This window comes from Macaca thibetana, chromosome 11 (genome assembly GCF_024542745.1).
Source record: "Macaca thibetana thibetana isolate TM-01 chromosome 11, ASM2454274v1, whole genome shotgun sequence".
Taxonomy (NCBI): Eukaryota; Metazoa; Chordata; class Mammalia; order Primates; family Cercopithecidae; genus Macaca; species Macaca thibetana.
The window spans coordinates 11,277,754-11,292,179 of record NC_065588.1 but is presented as its reverse complement, the minus strand read 5'-3'; the positions used below and the strand labels follow the sequence as shown (position 1 = coordinate 11,292,179).

Sequence of the window (14,426 nt, the reverse complement as noted above, 5' to 3'; positions counted from 1 at the left end):
ATAACAATGATGGAAAATAATTCAGTGAAACTTTTTGTAAATGTTAAAATACTATCTATGAAATCTATGTGTTAATTATGGAATGTGACTTAACGTTATAATTTTGTTGTCAGTAATGAAAATGTTTTGACATATTCACTAATAAAAAGTTCTATTATAAGAGAGAAATGTACAGTCTTGTTCACAGCTAAATTGTATATGAAGGTATTAGTTCTTTGTGTTATGAAATTTTAACGATGTTATTTAAACCTCAAGATAAATCATCCCCACAGCTGATTTATGTATTTTTTTAATCATATATCTTCCTCAATACAATGTAAGAACTGTAAAAAAGCAGATCATGTCTTCCTTGCTTTCTGTTGACTCACAAGTTCTGGAACCCAGTACCAAGTGTCGATGTTCAAAAATGATGTTTTAAGGAACAAATAAATGGGTGGGTAAAACGGATAAGTTGATGTGGTAAACCAATTAAAAAATGAAAAGTAAACTCATCACAAAATCTGCTTGGACCAGAGCCTATATCTTCTGTAGAGCCCTCTTTTATTCTGGGTTCCACTCGAGACCAGTAGCCTTTTGAAACTTCGTTAATGAGTCAGAGCAATATTTTCAAATGTGGAATATGTTGGCTCCAAAATCCCAGTAGGCCCCCAAAATATTGTGTCTCTTTTGTAGTGATAGGAAATATATAGAGCAAAACATCGTTTACTGTAATAAAGATTGTTTCGACGTGTGGACTGGGGACACTGAACGCTTTAAAACATCACCTATGTTGTAGGTCCCTGAATCTTCTCAGGTTTATTTATTTTGTTCTGGTATTTTACTTCCATTCAACATTAGGGTATTTTACTATATTTAAGAAACTTGCCACTTCCTGATTATTGTACCAACGAATACATTATTATTATTAATTATTATTCTTATTGCTATTATTTTGAACAGGTTCTCACTGTGTCCCTGAGACTGGAGTGCAGTGGCAGGATCACAGCTCATGACAGCCTCAACCTTCTGGGCTCAAGTGTTTCTCCTACCTCGGCATTGCTAGCAGCTGGGACCGCAGGGGAACAATCTCACGCCTGGCTAATTTTTTATTTTCTGTTGGGGTAGGATTTTACCATGTTACCCAGTCTGATTTCAAACTCCTAGGTTGAAGTAATGTGTCTGTTTTGGCCTCAAAAGTGCTGGGATTACAGTCATGTGCCACAGGGCCCGGTCTGTAATATTATTAATATATTAAATTAGCATGATGTTTTAAAAAATGTAAATTAAACTGAGAACAGAAGTGACATAGTCCTGACATAAAACAGTGAAGCAGTGCTATTATTCTTACAATACAAAGCAAATTGTTTTGATTTTCCCTCTTACTGGGTGTAGATTAAGAAATATTGACCAAATCACGAGCCACATTAAAAGTACCAGAAGCTCTGCTCTGCTCAGTGAAGATAGCAAATCCTGGAAAGATTTTGTGAGTGTTGATTTAAGTTTATGGTAGTCTGCATTCATTCTATAATTCATCTGGTTTTGGTAGAGGCCAGATAGGTTAAGTGAATAGAGATCTAAAGAGACTACTGTCCCCTGTAACTTGCAAGTGTTTTGTCACGGCAGTGACCAATTCCATTCCTTAGGGAATGCAGTTATTATATTTTATACATTGCGTTGCCAGTAGAGGAGAATTTGAGAGGCTTCCCCTTGGTCCTGCTATAATAATGACCTTTACTCTACAGGTTTCAATTACACATTCAGGAAGAAGTAATAACTGCAAACTGATTAGATCCACCTCGGGATGGACATGAGCCGAAGCTCTAAGTAGCATCTGACCTTCAAGCACTCCCACTGCAGGCTGGATGTGAGGACTCATGCCTGTAGTCCTAGTGCTTTGGGAGAGCAAGGAGGGAGGATCCCTTGAGAGCAATAATTCCCTGTGCAGCATATGGAGACTCCATCCATACAAAAAATTAAAAAAATTAGCTGGCATGGTTGTGCATGCCTATAGTTCCAAACACTTGGGAAGTTAAGGCAGGAGGATTGCTTGAGCCCAGGCATTCAAGGCTGCAGTGGGCTATGATCCTGCCACTGTACTCCAACTTGGGTAACAGAGGGAGACTCTGTCTCAGAGGAAGAAGAAAAAAAAAAGTGTAAGTTCTCGCTGGTATCTTAAATATCAAGTAAAATGGGATCAAATCAATAATTAACAATCTTTGGTTCCTGCCTATAGCAAACAGGTAAAATTGAAAGTAGTTATGTAAAGAATAGATTAACTCCTAACAAAATTAACCAAAGACAACTTTATTTTCATCTCCTTTCTTTGTTGTTTTTTTTGAGACAGGGTGTTGTTCTGTCTCCCTGCTGGAGTGCAGTGGCACGATCTTGACCAATTACAACCTCCATCTCCTGGGTTCAAATGATTCTCCTGCCACAGCCAACTGAGTAGCTGGGATTATAGGTGTGCGTGATCACAACTGGCTAATTTTTTTATTTTTGGTGGGGACAGAGTTTCACCGTGTTGGCCATGCCGGTTTCAAACCCCTGACCTCAGGTGATCTACCTGCCTTGGCCTCCCAAAATGCCGGAATTACAGGCCTGGGCCACCATGCCCAATCTATCATCTGCTTTTTTAGGTAATTTTATTGAGGCAGGCAGTAGTTGTAAAATGCAGTCTCACATCATAGCTATACGCTAACCAGCAGGGTGTCTGGTTCCCTGTCTTCACAGTCTGACTAGAAGATCTCCTCTTAGAAACCATTATACTGTAAAAACGGAAAAGAAATAAAATCCAAGATTGGAGACAGATTTGGTAAATATATGCATAATTGTAAACAAATGTTTACTGTCAAAAATAATGTCTTATTGCGGTAATTACCTATTTGATAGTATATATGCAAATGGCAAAAAGTAGACTGGAGGCGGAGGTGACAGGAGTAAATTTACTTAAAGTATTTTTTGAACTGTTCTATATCTATGAGGAGATTTTGAACAATGACCCTGTAATTCTATCCAAAGGTATATATACAAAGGAATTGTATCAAATGATATTTGAGAGAATGCTTTAGTAGAATTATTCATAACTGTTCAAAAAAAAGCTGGCCAAATAGATATTAAGGATAGATCAATCATTACAGTAAATCCACACAACAGAACAACATAGAGAAGTGAAAAAAAATCATATGTACATGCAACTCTGTGACTAAATTTCAGAAACACAATGTTGAGACCAAGAAACCACAACCAAGAAGAACATGAAGGATTGTACCTACACACAGTTGAAAGCAGGCCAGACCAAGCTGTGCAGTTTAGGGTTGCATACCTAATTGGTAAAGTATAAGGAAAATCAAGGAAATGATCATCATAAATTATGGATATTGATTATCTCCAGAGATGTTAACAAGGGGTTACGGGCTTGGAAAGTGGCATGGAGGTGGACCTAGGCTGTTTTCGGTGTTCCTTGTCTTGCCTGCCATCATGGTTACTTGAGTGCTTATGATACATTGTGGTATTTCCCATTTTTGTTTTGGCTCATTTCTAAGTGTGAATTATAATTTTAACATAAAAATTTTAAATTAGGAGAAATATCTCATATAAATTTATTATTACTCATTATATACTGCAGGAAAAATAAACTATTTGTATACATTCTTATACAACTCTAAGAGAGTTGAAGTAAGAACTTTCTTATTTAGTTGTAACATGAGGAAATTTGAGATGATGTTATCTGTCACCTCCAGATTTTTCCAAAGGATTTCTTCTAGCCTTAATTATCCACCTCATAGGAATAAACCTTTGCCATTCCCCACTGATTTTTTCCTTTTGGCTCCTGAATTGCTGACACAACAAGGTTGTACATATTCTACACACTCTTAGTTTAGCAGAGCTCTTTTCTCAGTTATGTTTTTCTGCAAGAGAAACCCTCCAAAACTACATCATATATTTATATATTATATATTTAGATCTCATTTTTCTAAGCCGGGTTTGGTGGATGTCTCTGGGGATTTGTGGTGGGCCAAATTCTGCATCTTGGAGGTCGTTAGAGTTTGGCCAATTTAGTCTGGATCAGGTGGGGACAATCTGCCTTCATTAGTTTCTCATTCTCCTTCTGGGAACAGAGTACTAGCTAGGAGATATTCTCACCCTAAATAGAAAGAGGAAGAATCCCTAGTATGGAAGCCGTCTCAAATCTCTATGCAAAGTATATTAATTTTCTGTTTATCAAAGCAAGCTAAATTATTGAACTTCAAGTTCAGGGGAAAAGTAGTCAGTCGTGCTGTGATGGGAGGTTACTGCAAGGTTATATATCAAAGGACCTGGTACCCATGAATACTTATAAAATTGCTGAATATTTTAATTAAATAATAAATATTTAAACATTAAACTTGAAAGAAACTTTACCAAAGACCTAATAACTAGAGATGTGTTTGATAAATAAATATTGTTCATGGGCTGAAAATCCTGAGTGGGAAAATAGGACTAATTTCAGCTGGACAACTTCCTGGAAACTCATTTTATATTTTGCAAATTACAAGAAAATAATTCATTCCATTCATAAGTGATGGGCACATGTGTGTGTTTGTGCGTGTATTTATGAGCTTGTGAATAATGAAGTCACAAAAAAGTATTAGCAGCAACCAGATCTTATGGAGTACTGGCCTGCCTGTGGTTCTCAAGTAAATCTTAGATGCCTTTGATAAAAGAAGTTTGGATTCTGTGTATTTAAACCTGGTGTTTAAAAAAGACTGCATAGGTGATTATCTTAGTTATGATCAAGCTCCCTTTAAGAATTTAGACATTTACTATATGATCTTTGTATTGAGTTATCAAACTTCCCTAACAACTAAAGTCGCTAAAGACAAATAATGGAGAGGTTACACAAGGAAAACTTGCAAAAACTGAAAGTGAATATGTCCTTGTTTGCATACTAGCAAATGAGAATTCAGGGTTCATGTCAACTTCAGTATGAATAATTCCAGCCTATAACAAGAACAGACATGAGTGAATGAGTTAATTTGAGTTGTTTTGAAAATAAGAATGTTTTCCATAAAGAGAGCATTGAACTCATCCATTAGCATGCTATGGTGATTTCTGGCTTTACCCTGGTCACAACAATTAAAAGTAAAAAGAATGTCACAGCAGATACACAAATCAGGTGCATATAGAGTTAAGGTCACGATATTCAAGCCATCACAAGCTGTGATGTTCCACCGGCATTTTAAAATTTTCTTTCTGTCTGTTCAGACATGATAACTTTTCTGTCTATCACTTTTTCCATTCTAAGAGTGGTTATATATTTTTTATTGGAAATTTTGCTAATGGCTTCATAGCATTGGTAAATTCCATTGAGTGGGTCAAGAGACAAAAGATCTCATTTGCTGACCAAATTCTCACTGCTCTGGCTGTCTTCAGAGTTGGTTTTCTCTGGGTATTATTACTACATTGGTGTGCAACTGAGTTTAATCTAGCTTTTTATAGTGTAGAAGTAAGAAGTACTGCTTATAACGTCTGGGTAGTGACCAACCATTTCAGCAGCTGGCTTGGTACTAGCCTCAGCATGTTTTATTTGCTCAAGATTGCCACTTTCTCCAACCTGATTTTTCTTCACTTAAAGAGGAGAGTTATGAATGTCATTCTGGTGATGCTGTTGGGGTCTTTGCTATTTTTGGCTTGTCATCTTTTTGTCATAAACATGAATCAGATTGTACAGACAAAAGAATATGAAGGAAACATGACATGGAAGGTCAAATTGAGGAGTGCAATATACTTTTCAAATATGACTGTAACCATGCTAGCAAACTTTGTACCCATCACTCTGACCCTGATATCTTTTCTGCTGTTAATCTGTTCTCTGTGTAAACATCTGAAGAAGATGCAGGTCCATGGCAAAGGATCTCAAGATCCCAGCACCAAGGTCCACATAAAAGCTTTGCAAACTGGACCTCCTTTCTCCTGTTATGTGCCATTCACTTTCTGGCCATAATGCTATCAGTTTGGAATTTTGAGAGGCTGGAAAACGAACATGTCTTCATGTTCTGCCAAGCTACTGTATTCAGCTATCCTTCCACCCACCCATTCATCCTGATTTGGGGAAACAAGAAACTAAAGCAGATTTTTCTTTCAACTTTGTGGAATGTGAGGTACTGGGTGAAAGGACAGAAGCCTTCATCTCTGTAGATTCACGAGAGGGGCCTTGTGTGTCTTCTAGCAGAAAACAAACTGGTGGTGTATGAAACATTTTCTATTTCTTACTGGGTTTTCTGTAATGTATGTATATGAATAATTTCCAAATGTATACCTAGAAAAGTCTTCTACCTAATGTTAGTCTAGAAAAGTATCTATGTGTGTGTGTGTGTATTTATGTGTGTATGAAAAACTGAAGAACATTGACAATAACATGCTTTTTATTGTTTTTTCCAGAGAACTGCCAAATTATAGAGAGTACGACAAAAATTCCTCAGAATTATGAAGCCATGTTTATTTCATGCATGTAGTTTTAATTTCATTTGAAGAATTTATGTCTATTTATAATTATTAAGAACTGACAGCTTATCTCGGGAAAAATATTGCTCTTTTGATTGTTATTTGAACCACACAAATATACCACAGTGTTCTTAGAATTCGTTGTTTTAACCTGTAACTTTTTGGATAATAATGTCATTCAATTGTATCTCAATAATGAGGATGTTTCTTTGGGGTTTTATTCCATTATGAATTCCTATTTTATGTGTAGTAAAAAGCAAACAGAATTGTTGTTAGAAAACAATGCACACAATAAAATTTGAGTGACAAGCATATGTAGAGTAAATTTCATCTATGTCTACCATAAACAGTACTGAGGAACATTAGATTTAATACAAGTATGTGAATAGCTTAGGAAAAAAAGTCTTCTATAAGAGGGATGAAAAATCATGATCATGATCTTGATTGCTATTATCAGCTTTCATATGCAGTTAGAAAAGTCATTTCTTCCAACTTTTGATCTAAAGAAAGGCTTTTTTTGAAATTGAGCTCTGATGTAAATTATTTTAGTATTTTTTCTATAGCACCTCTAAGCCCCTGAATTGCTAATGATATCCTTATCTTCCATTTATTAAATTCCTTCTAAACTTCAGATAAGAGAACTGCAATCTTTTCTTTTCTAAAAAAAAACTATCAATGTGAAAATAGTATAGAAATTATGGAAAATAATTCAGTGAAACTTTTTGTAAGTGTTAAAATAGCATCTATGAAATCTATGTATTAATTATAGGATGTGCCTTAACATTGTAAGTTTGTTGTCAGTGATGAAATGGAAGTGTGTTGACATATTTCCTAACAGGAAGCTGTGTTATAAGAAGGAAATGTGCAGTCTTGTTCACAGCTAAATTCTACATGACTGTATTAATTCTTGGTATTATAATATTTTAACGATGTTTTTTTTATCATTCTTAGCAAACTATCACAAGAACAGAAAACCAAACACCGCATGTTCTCACTCATAGGTGGGAACTGAACAATGAGATCACTTGGACTCAGGAAGGGGAACATCACACACCTGGGCCTATCATGGGGAGGGGGGAGGGGGGAGGGATTGCATTGGGAGTTATACCTGATGTAAATGACGAGTTGATGGGTGCAGCACACCAACATGGCACAAGTATACATATGTAACAAACCTGCACGTTATGCACATGTACCCTACAACTTAAAGTATAATAATAATAAATAAAAAAAAAAGAAAAGAAGAAAAAAAAAATAAACCTGAAGATAAATCATCCCCACACCTGATTTATGCATTTTTTAAAACCACACATCTTCCTCAGAACAATGTAAGAGCCAAAAAAGAAGAAATTGTTCCTATCTTGCTTTCTGTTGATTCCCAGTACCTAAAACCCAGCACAAAGAATAGGTGGTCAGAAATGATATTTTAATGAGCAAATAAATGGGTGGATAAAGTGGATGAGTTGATGTGGTAAACCAAAGAAAAGGAAACTCATCACAATATCAACAGTTGCATGAATTCCCCTGTTCTGGTCTCAGGTTGAGGTTGCATGCTTATTCAGCAAAATGATTCCTCAGAGGAAAAGTTTGGCTATTCCACAATTTTAGGGCAAATACCACAATAATATAGTCTTGATGCAGCTGTATCAGGTGTCTGAATTGGAGACAAGGTAGAACATCAAAATTAGATGGCACCTATTACAATATTTTTAAAAATCATATAAAGTACTTTGGTCTATTTGCATATGTATTTTTTCTATTGTGAAATATATATTTGTATTATGATATTTTATAGTTGATTATCATATAAAAATGGCATTTCCTTTCTAAAAATTGAGTTAGCAACCAGCTACTTTACTAAAATGTTTTTAATGTAATACCTGATATTAAAGTGATGATATTTATTTGGAAGGCAAGTTCAAGACAAAAATAGCAAGAACATGTGGAAATTGAGACAAGAACAAACGTGAAACAATGTGTCGTGATGTCTGGTGTGATTTTGCTGGCAGCCACTTCACAGTCAGGTGAGAGAGACAGCACGGTGGTCATTAGATGCATGCACTTGGCTCCCAGCACTTTTCCAGAAGGGTACAAGGGGAAACCACAGCCAGCATTAGTCCATGGAAGAGAAAGAGGAGGGAGAATGTATCTGTTCAGCTGTCATTAGTCTTGTATTTCCCATTGGCCATGGTACCCCTGAGGCCGAACTACCTTCTCTGTTGTTCTGTCTTATATCATCTAGTCCCTTGGTGGAGGTTATGAAAGTCAGACCTCATGCCCACAGTGTGGTGATGCATTCAAGTTCCAAATGGAATGATGATCTGGAGCAGGCAAGGTGCTGCTCTGGGGAATAGGAGATAGTGAAGGGAATCTAAGAAAGCACATGTCTGTGTCCAGTGCAGTCCTATCCTTTTGCCACTCAGATGTGCTCATGCCCTCCAGTCATGGCTGGCTTTAGGGGCACATGACTTGCAGAGCTGCACAGAGTTTTGTGCCTAGAGGGGCTTGTGCTTAGATGAACTCTATGCTTGGATTAATGTTCTGCATTTGCTGTTTTGTTTGTCAGGCAGAGGATACTCCTCCGCTGAAGAGGGAATGGTTTTGCACTAATTCCACAGGAATTTGCTCTCCCCTCTCCTACAGGCTTGTCAGAGACATGCACAGAGTCCTATAATGTCCACTCTGCATGCCTCTAGCAGCTTTGAATTCTGCTGGATCATCTGGCCCAGTGGCCAGAGCAGCTTGGACCAGAGCCTATATCTGCTGTAGAGCCCTCTTTAGTTCTGGCCTCCACCTGAGACCAGTAACCTTTAGAAACTTCGTTCATGAGTCAGAGCAATATTGTCAAATGTAGAATATGTAGACTCCAAAATCCCAATAGGCTCCCAAAACATTGTGCCTCTTTTGTAAAGATAGGAAATATATGGAGAGAGCAACACGCCTTTTTCTTTAAAAAAGATTGTTTCAACTTGTGGACTAGGGACGCTGAAAACCTTAAAACATCACCTGTGTTTATGTCCCTGAATCTTCTCCAATTTCTCTCTTTCCTTCTGGTATTTTACTTCTGCTCAATGTTATAGTATTTTACTATATTTAAGAAACTTACCACTTCCTGATTATTGTACCAACTAATATATTATTATTATTATTGCTATTATTTTGAGACAGGGTCACATTCTGTCCCCAAGGCTGGAGTGCAGTGACAGGATCACAGCTCATTGCAGCCTCAATCTTCTGGGCTCAAGTGATTCTCCTGCTTCGGCATTCCTAGCAACTGGGACTGTAGGGGCACAACACCATGCCTGGCTATTTCTTGTATTTTTTGTTGGGCTGGATGTCACCGTGTTACCCAGGCTTGTCTCAAAATCCTGGGCTCAAGTGATCTGCCCGTTTTGGCCTCCTAAATTGTTGGGATTAGAGTTATGTGCCACAGGGCCTGATCTGTTATATTAATCGTATGCTAAATTGGCACGATGTTTTAAAGAAATGTAAATTGAACTGAGAACAGAAGTGACATGGCCCTGACATAAAACAGGGAAGCAGTGCTATTATTCTTACAAGGCAAACTTTTTTTATTTTCCCTCGTAATGAGTGTAGATTAAGAAACATTCACCAAATCATGAGCCCCATAAGAAGTACCAGAAGCTCTGCTCTGCTCAGTGAGGATAGCACATCCTGGAAACCTTTTGTAAGTGCTGATTTAAGTTTATCATAATCTGCATTCATTCTATAACCCACCTTGCTTTGGTAGAGGCCAGACTGCTTAACTGAATAGGAATTTAAAGAGACTACCATCCCCTGTTACTTTCAAGCTTTTTGTCATGGCAGTGACCAATTCCATTCCTTACAGAATGCGGGTATTATACTTTATACACTGTGTTGCCATTAGAGAATTTCAGAGGCTTCCCCTTGGTCCTGCTATAATAATGTCCCTTACTCTATAGTTCAGGAAGAATGTGATAGTTCTGCCAGCTGCCATATATATCCATTTCAATTACACATTCAGGAAGAGTTATTATTACAAACTGATTAGATCCACCTTGGGATGGATGTGAGCCAAATGAAGCTCTAGGTAGCATCTGACCTTCAAAACTCCTACTGCGGCCTGGATGTGATGGCTCATACCTGTAGTCCTAGTACTTTGGGAGGCCAAGGTGGGAGGATCCCTTGAGAGCAGGAATTCCCTGTGCAGCATATGGAAACTCCGTCTCTATGAAAAATTAAAAAATTAGCAGGCATGGAGGTGCTTGTCTATAGCTCCAAAAACTTGGGAAACTGAGGCAGGAGGATTGCTTGAGCCCAGGTGTTCAAGGCTACAGTGGGTTATGATCCTGCCACTGTACTCCAGTTTGGGTAGCAGAGGGCGACTCTGTTTCAGAAGAAAAAAAAAAGTGTAAATTCTCACTGATATGTTAAATATCAAGAAAAACAGGATCAAATCAATAATTAACAATCTTTGGTTCCTGCCTATAGCAGACAGGTAAGATTGAAAGTAGTATAGAAATAGTATATTAACTCCAAGGAAAACTAACCAAAGAAAGTTTTATTATCATCTCCTTTTTGTTGTTGTTGTTATTTTGAGATGGAGTCTCACTCTTTCTCTCAGGCTAGAGTGCAGTGGTGTGATTTTGACTAACTATGCCCTCTGCCTTCTCGTTTCAAACAATTCTTCTGCTGCAGCCACTGAGTAGCTGGGATTATAGGCGGGTGCCATCACACCTGGTTGATATTTGTATTTTTAGTGGAGACAGGCAGGTTTCACCATGTTGGCCATGCTAGTCTCAAAATCCTGACCTCAGCTGATCCACCTGCCTCGGCGTCCCAAAGTGCTTGGATTACAGGTATGAGCCACCGTGCCTGCTTTTTGTAAGTGATTATACTGACTCAAGGATTAGTAGGAAAATGGAGTCTCAGATCATAGCTATACCAAGGAGGGAATCTGGTTTCCTGTTCTGGCAGTCAGACTCCAAGATCCCCTCTTAGAAACCTTTATACTATAAACACTGAAGAGAAATAAAATCCAGGATGGGAGACTGATTTTAACATCTATTCATTGTAAACCATTAAGTAATCAAAAATAAATTAAATAGAGAAAAATAAAACTGAATATTCATACATAGGGAAGTGTAGACTCTTCTATGGAAAACATGTTTTTTTAAGTGCTCAAGGAATAGTTATAAAATTGTTGAATATTTTAATTAAATAATTAATATTTAAGTATTAGGCTCAAGAGAATAACTTAGTCAGAGGCCTAACTATGAGAGGTTAAGTTTGATAAACATTGAAAATGGGCTGAAAAGCCCAAGTAAGAAAATGAATTTTTCATTTTACAAATTACAGGACAGTAATTTTTCCCAGCCATGAGAGGTATGTATGTGTGTGTGTGAATGTGTTGGTGTTAATAAGCATGTTAACAATAAGTTATCCAATTATTATTAGTTAGCAGCAACTAGATTTTAAGGAATATTGGCCTTCTTGGGTTTCCCAAGAACACCTTGCATGCTTTTTGTAGGAAAAGTTGGGATTCACTCTCCATAAATCTGGCATTGAAAAAATGGATCAACAGTGGTCATGATTCTAGTTTTGACCAAGGTACATGTAACAGTGTAGGAATCCAATGCATGATTTATGTATTAGTTTGGAAAATTTCCCCAACAATTGACATTACTGAACACAAGTTATGAAAAGATTAAACAAGGAAAAAATTGCAAAATGATGAATAAGTGTATGACTTGATTTGCATGCTGGCAAATGAGAATTCAGCTTTCACATCAACATCAGTATGAAAAATTTTATCATATAACAAGGACATAGTATTTGAGTAGGAGTTAATTTGAGCTGCTTTTGAAATTATCATGTTTTCCATTAAGACAGCCTTGAACTCATTCAACAGCATGCCCTGGTGCTTTCCTGCTTGACATTAGTCAGAGAATTTAAAAGGAACAAGAACATTACTGCACAATCAGAAATCAGGTGCACACAGAGTTTAAGGTCAAGACCTTAAAGGGAATCTTGTCCATTGATATTAGGCCTGCCTTAAAAAATTTGGACATGGTATGTTTACTACTACTCATTTTTTTCCATAACAGTAATGGTTAAATTCATATTTTCCCCTGGATATCTTCTTTAGGCTTATAGACTATTTTGATATTTCAACATATTATTTTCTTTGAATCTTTTTAAGGAGTTGTTAAGCAATGCTGAAATTTACCTTACAGTATGCTGTTAACCATATTTCTCAGTCATTTAACATAATGTTTAGTTAAAGGAAATACGTCCAGTATAATTACACTCGTTCATTACAAAAGAGTATTTAAAAGTTTAAGAAAAAAATTAGAAAACCTAATAAAGGAATATGAATGAATATGTAAAATATATAACTCATTATTAATAAATGTGCATGAAATCATGGTCATAAAAAGAGTAACAATTTTTAAATTAAGGATCCATTCTCAATTATAATAGAAAAAGGCTTATAAAATGTTAGGTTTAATAATATTTTAAATAAATATAAAAGTGTAAAATGCAGTCTGATGTTACTTATTTTGGAAACATATGTAGTAATGGGAATTTTCATACATTACAGTTCTAGCATTGTAATCCTAGAATTGTAAATCAGTGTAATTACTTTGAGTTTGGCATTATCTGATTAAGATGGTGAATCACATCTGAATATCCAGTATTGCACTCTAATCAGAATATATATACACACATGTGCATATCACTGAGTTCCAATAGCTAAAGTTTAGAAGTCCATCGGTGATAAAATGGATAAATGAATTACAGCATACTTGTACAATAGAATACAATACAGCAATCAAAATGAATCAACTAGAGAGACATTTGCAAAGAATATTAATAAAAAGGAAAATGAACAAACTTGAACTACATAGATATGAGATATTAAGATGGAAAAAAGATTCAGTGTAATTCCATTTATATAAAGTTTACAAAGATATATTTTTAATGAACTGCAATTTATTTCATTGTTGTCGAAGTTCTAAAGTGAGGCATATGAGTGATTGTCATAACAATTGGGACAATAGGGATGGAGGAAACAAAAGGGAAATGATGTCAACAGGAAGCATATATAGGGAGTGTCTGGATTGCTGGTGAACTCTACTTCATGACCAAGATGTGGTAACATGACTCTTAATGCTATAATTTTTTTCTTTGCTGTACATCTAGGTTTTATTACTTTATATATATGTTATGTTTGACAGTAATGAAAACACTTAAAAAGCAGAAACATATAATAAATGAATGAATATAAAATAGGCTGAAGAAACATATTCTTATAGATACCATGGTAATTAGAATTTTTGCTGAATAAAGAAGAATAGAGCATTATGATAGTAATAAATCCAAGATAAAATTTTAAACTTTTCTTTAAATTAATTTAAAAAAGGAAAAGATAAGAAGGAAGTCTACCTCCACATTCTTAATGTTATTCTTACTTTGAAACATTAGATTTTGCACATCTGTATTTTACTAGATACCTTTTTTCTTATTTTCAGTTTAAATATTTATGATAACAACATTTCAAAGTGGCAGAAATTAGTGAATTTCCAAAGTATTTTAGTAATATAGATATTAAATATAAAGGACAATTTTCTAAATTTATCCCTAAATTAAGTAATTATACACATATTTTTACCATTCAAATGTTATAATACCATGCATGTGTACACATGTGTAAGGAAAAATATTTTGATGCTACAAATTTTTTGAATATTAGAAAAGAATTAGTAGAAAGAAAATTTTGTTAAGGCATAAAATGTATGTAGTGTAACCACTTTGACTGCTATAATAAAATCACCCAGATTTTGTGACAGTAGCTGAGAATGTAAATAAGCAGTAGAGAGAATGTCACTTGTTAATGACGCTATTAAAAGATGAAATGAAGCTTATTCACTCTCTAATTGCACAGAGTATTTGTGTAAGTTAATATGAAACTGGAACAA

The 14,426-nt window shown here is 35.8% G+C and overlaps 3 protein-coding genes across 3 annotated transcripts in view; all 3 read left to right on the top strand.

Moving 5' to 3' along the window:
- The window catches only part of LOC126930761 (taste receptor type 2 member 46-like), a 40,898-nt gene extending 33,914 nt beyond the window's left edge, over positions 1-6,984 (top strand). The window contains 1 exon segment of the mRNA XM_050748261.1: positions 6,866-6,984. The gene's annotated coding sequence lies outside the window, so the exon portion shown is untranslated.
- Positions 1-14,426, top strand: part of MAGOHB (mago homolog B, exon junction complex subunit) — a 1,022,454-nt gene that overhangs the window by 425,449 nt on the left and 582,579 nt on the right. The gene's annotated exons all lie outside the window — the stretch shown is intronic.
- LOC126930762 (taste receptor type 2 member 46-like) lies at positions 5,226-6,983 on the top strand. Its single transcript, XM_050748262.1, is given in 3 exon segments — positions 5,226-5,270; positions 5,273-5,915; positions 5,918-6,983. Coding segments are annotated over 3 exon segments (927 nt in total). The 3' UTR covers positions 6,157-6,983.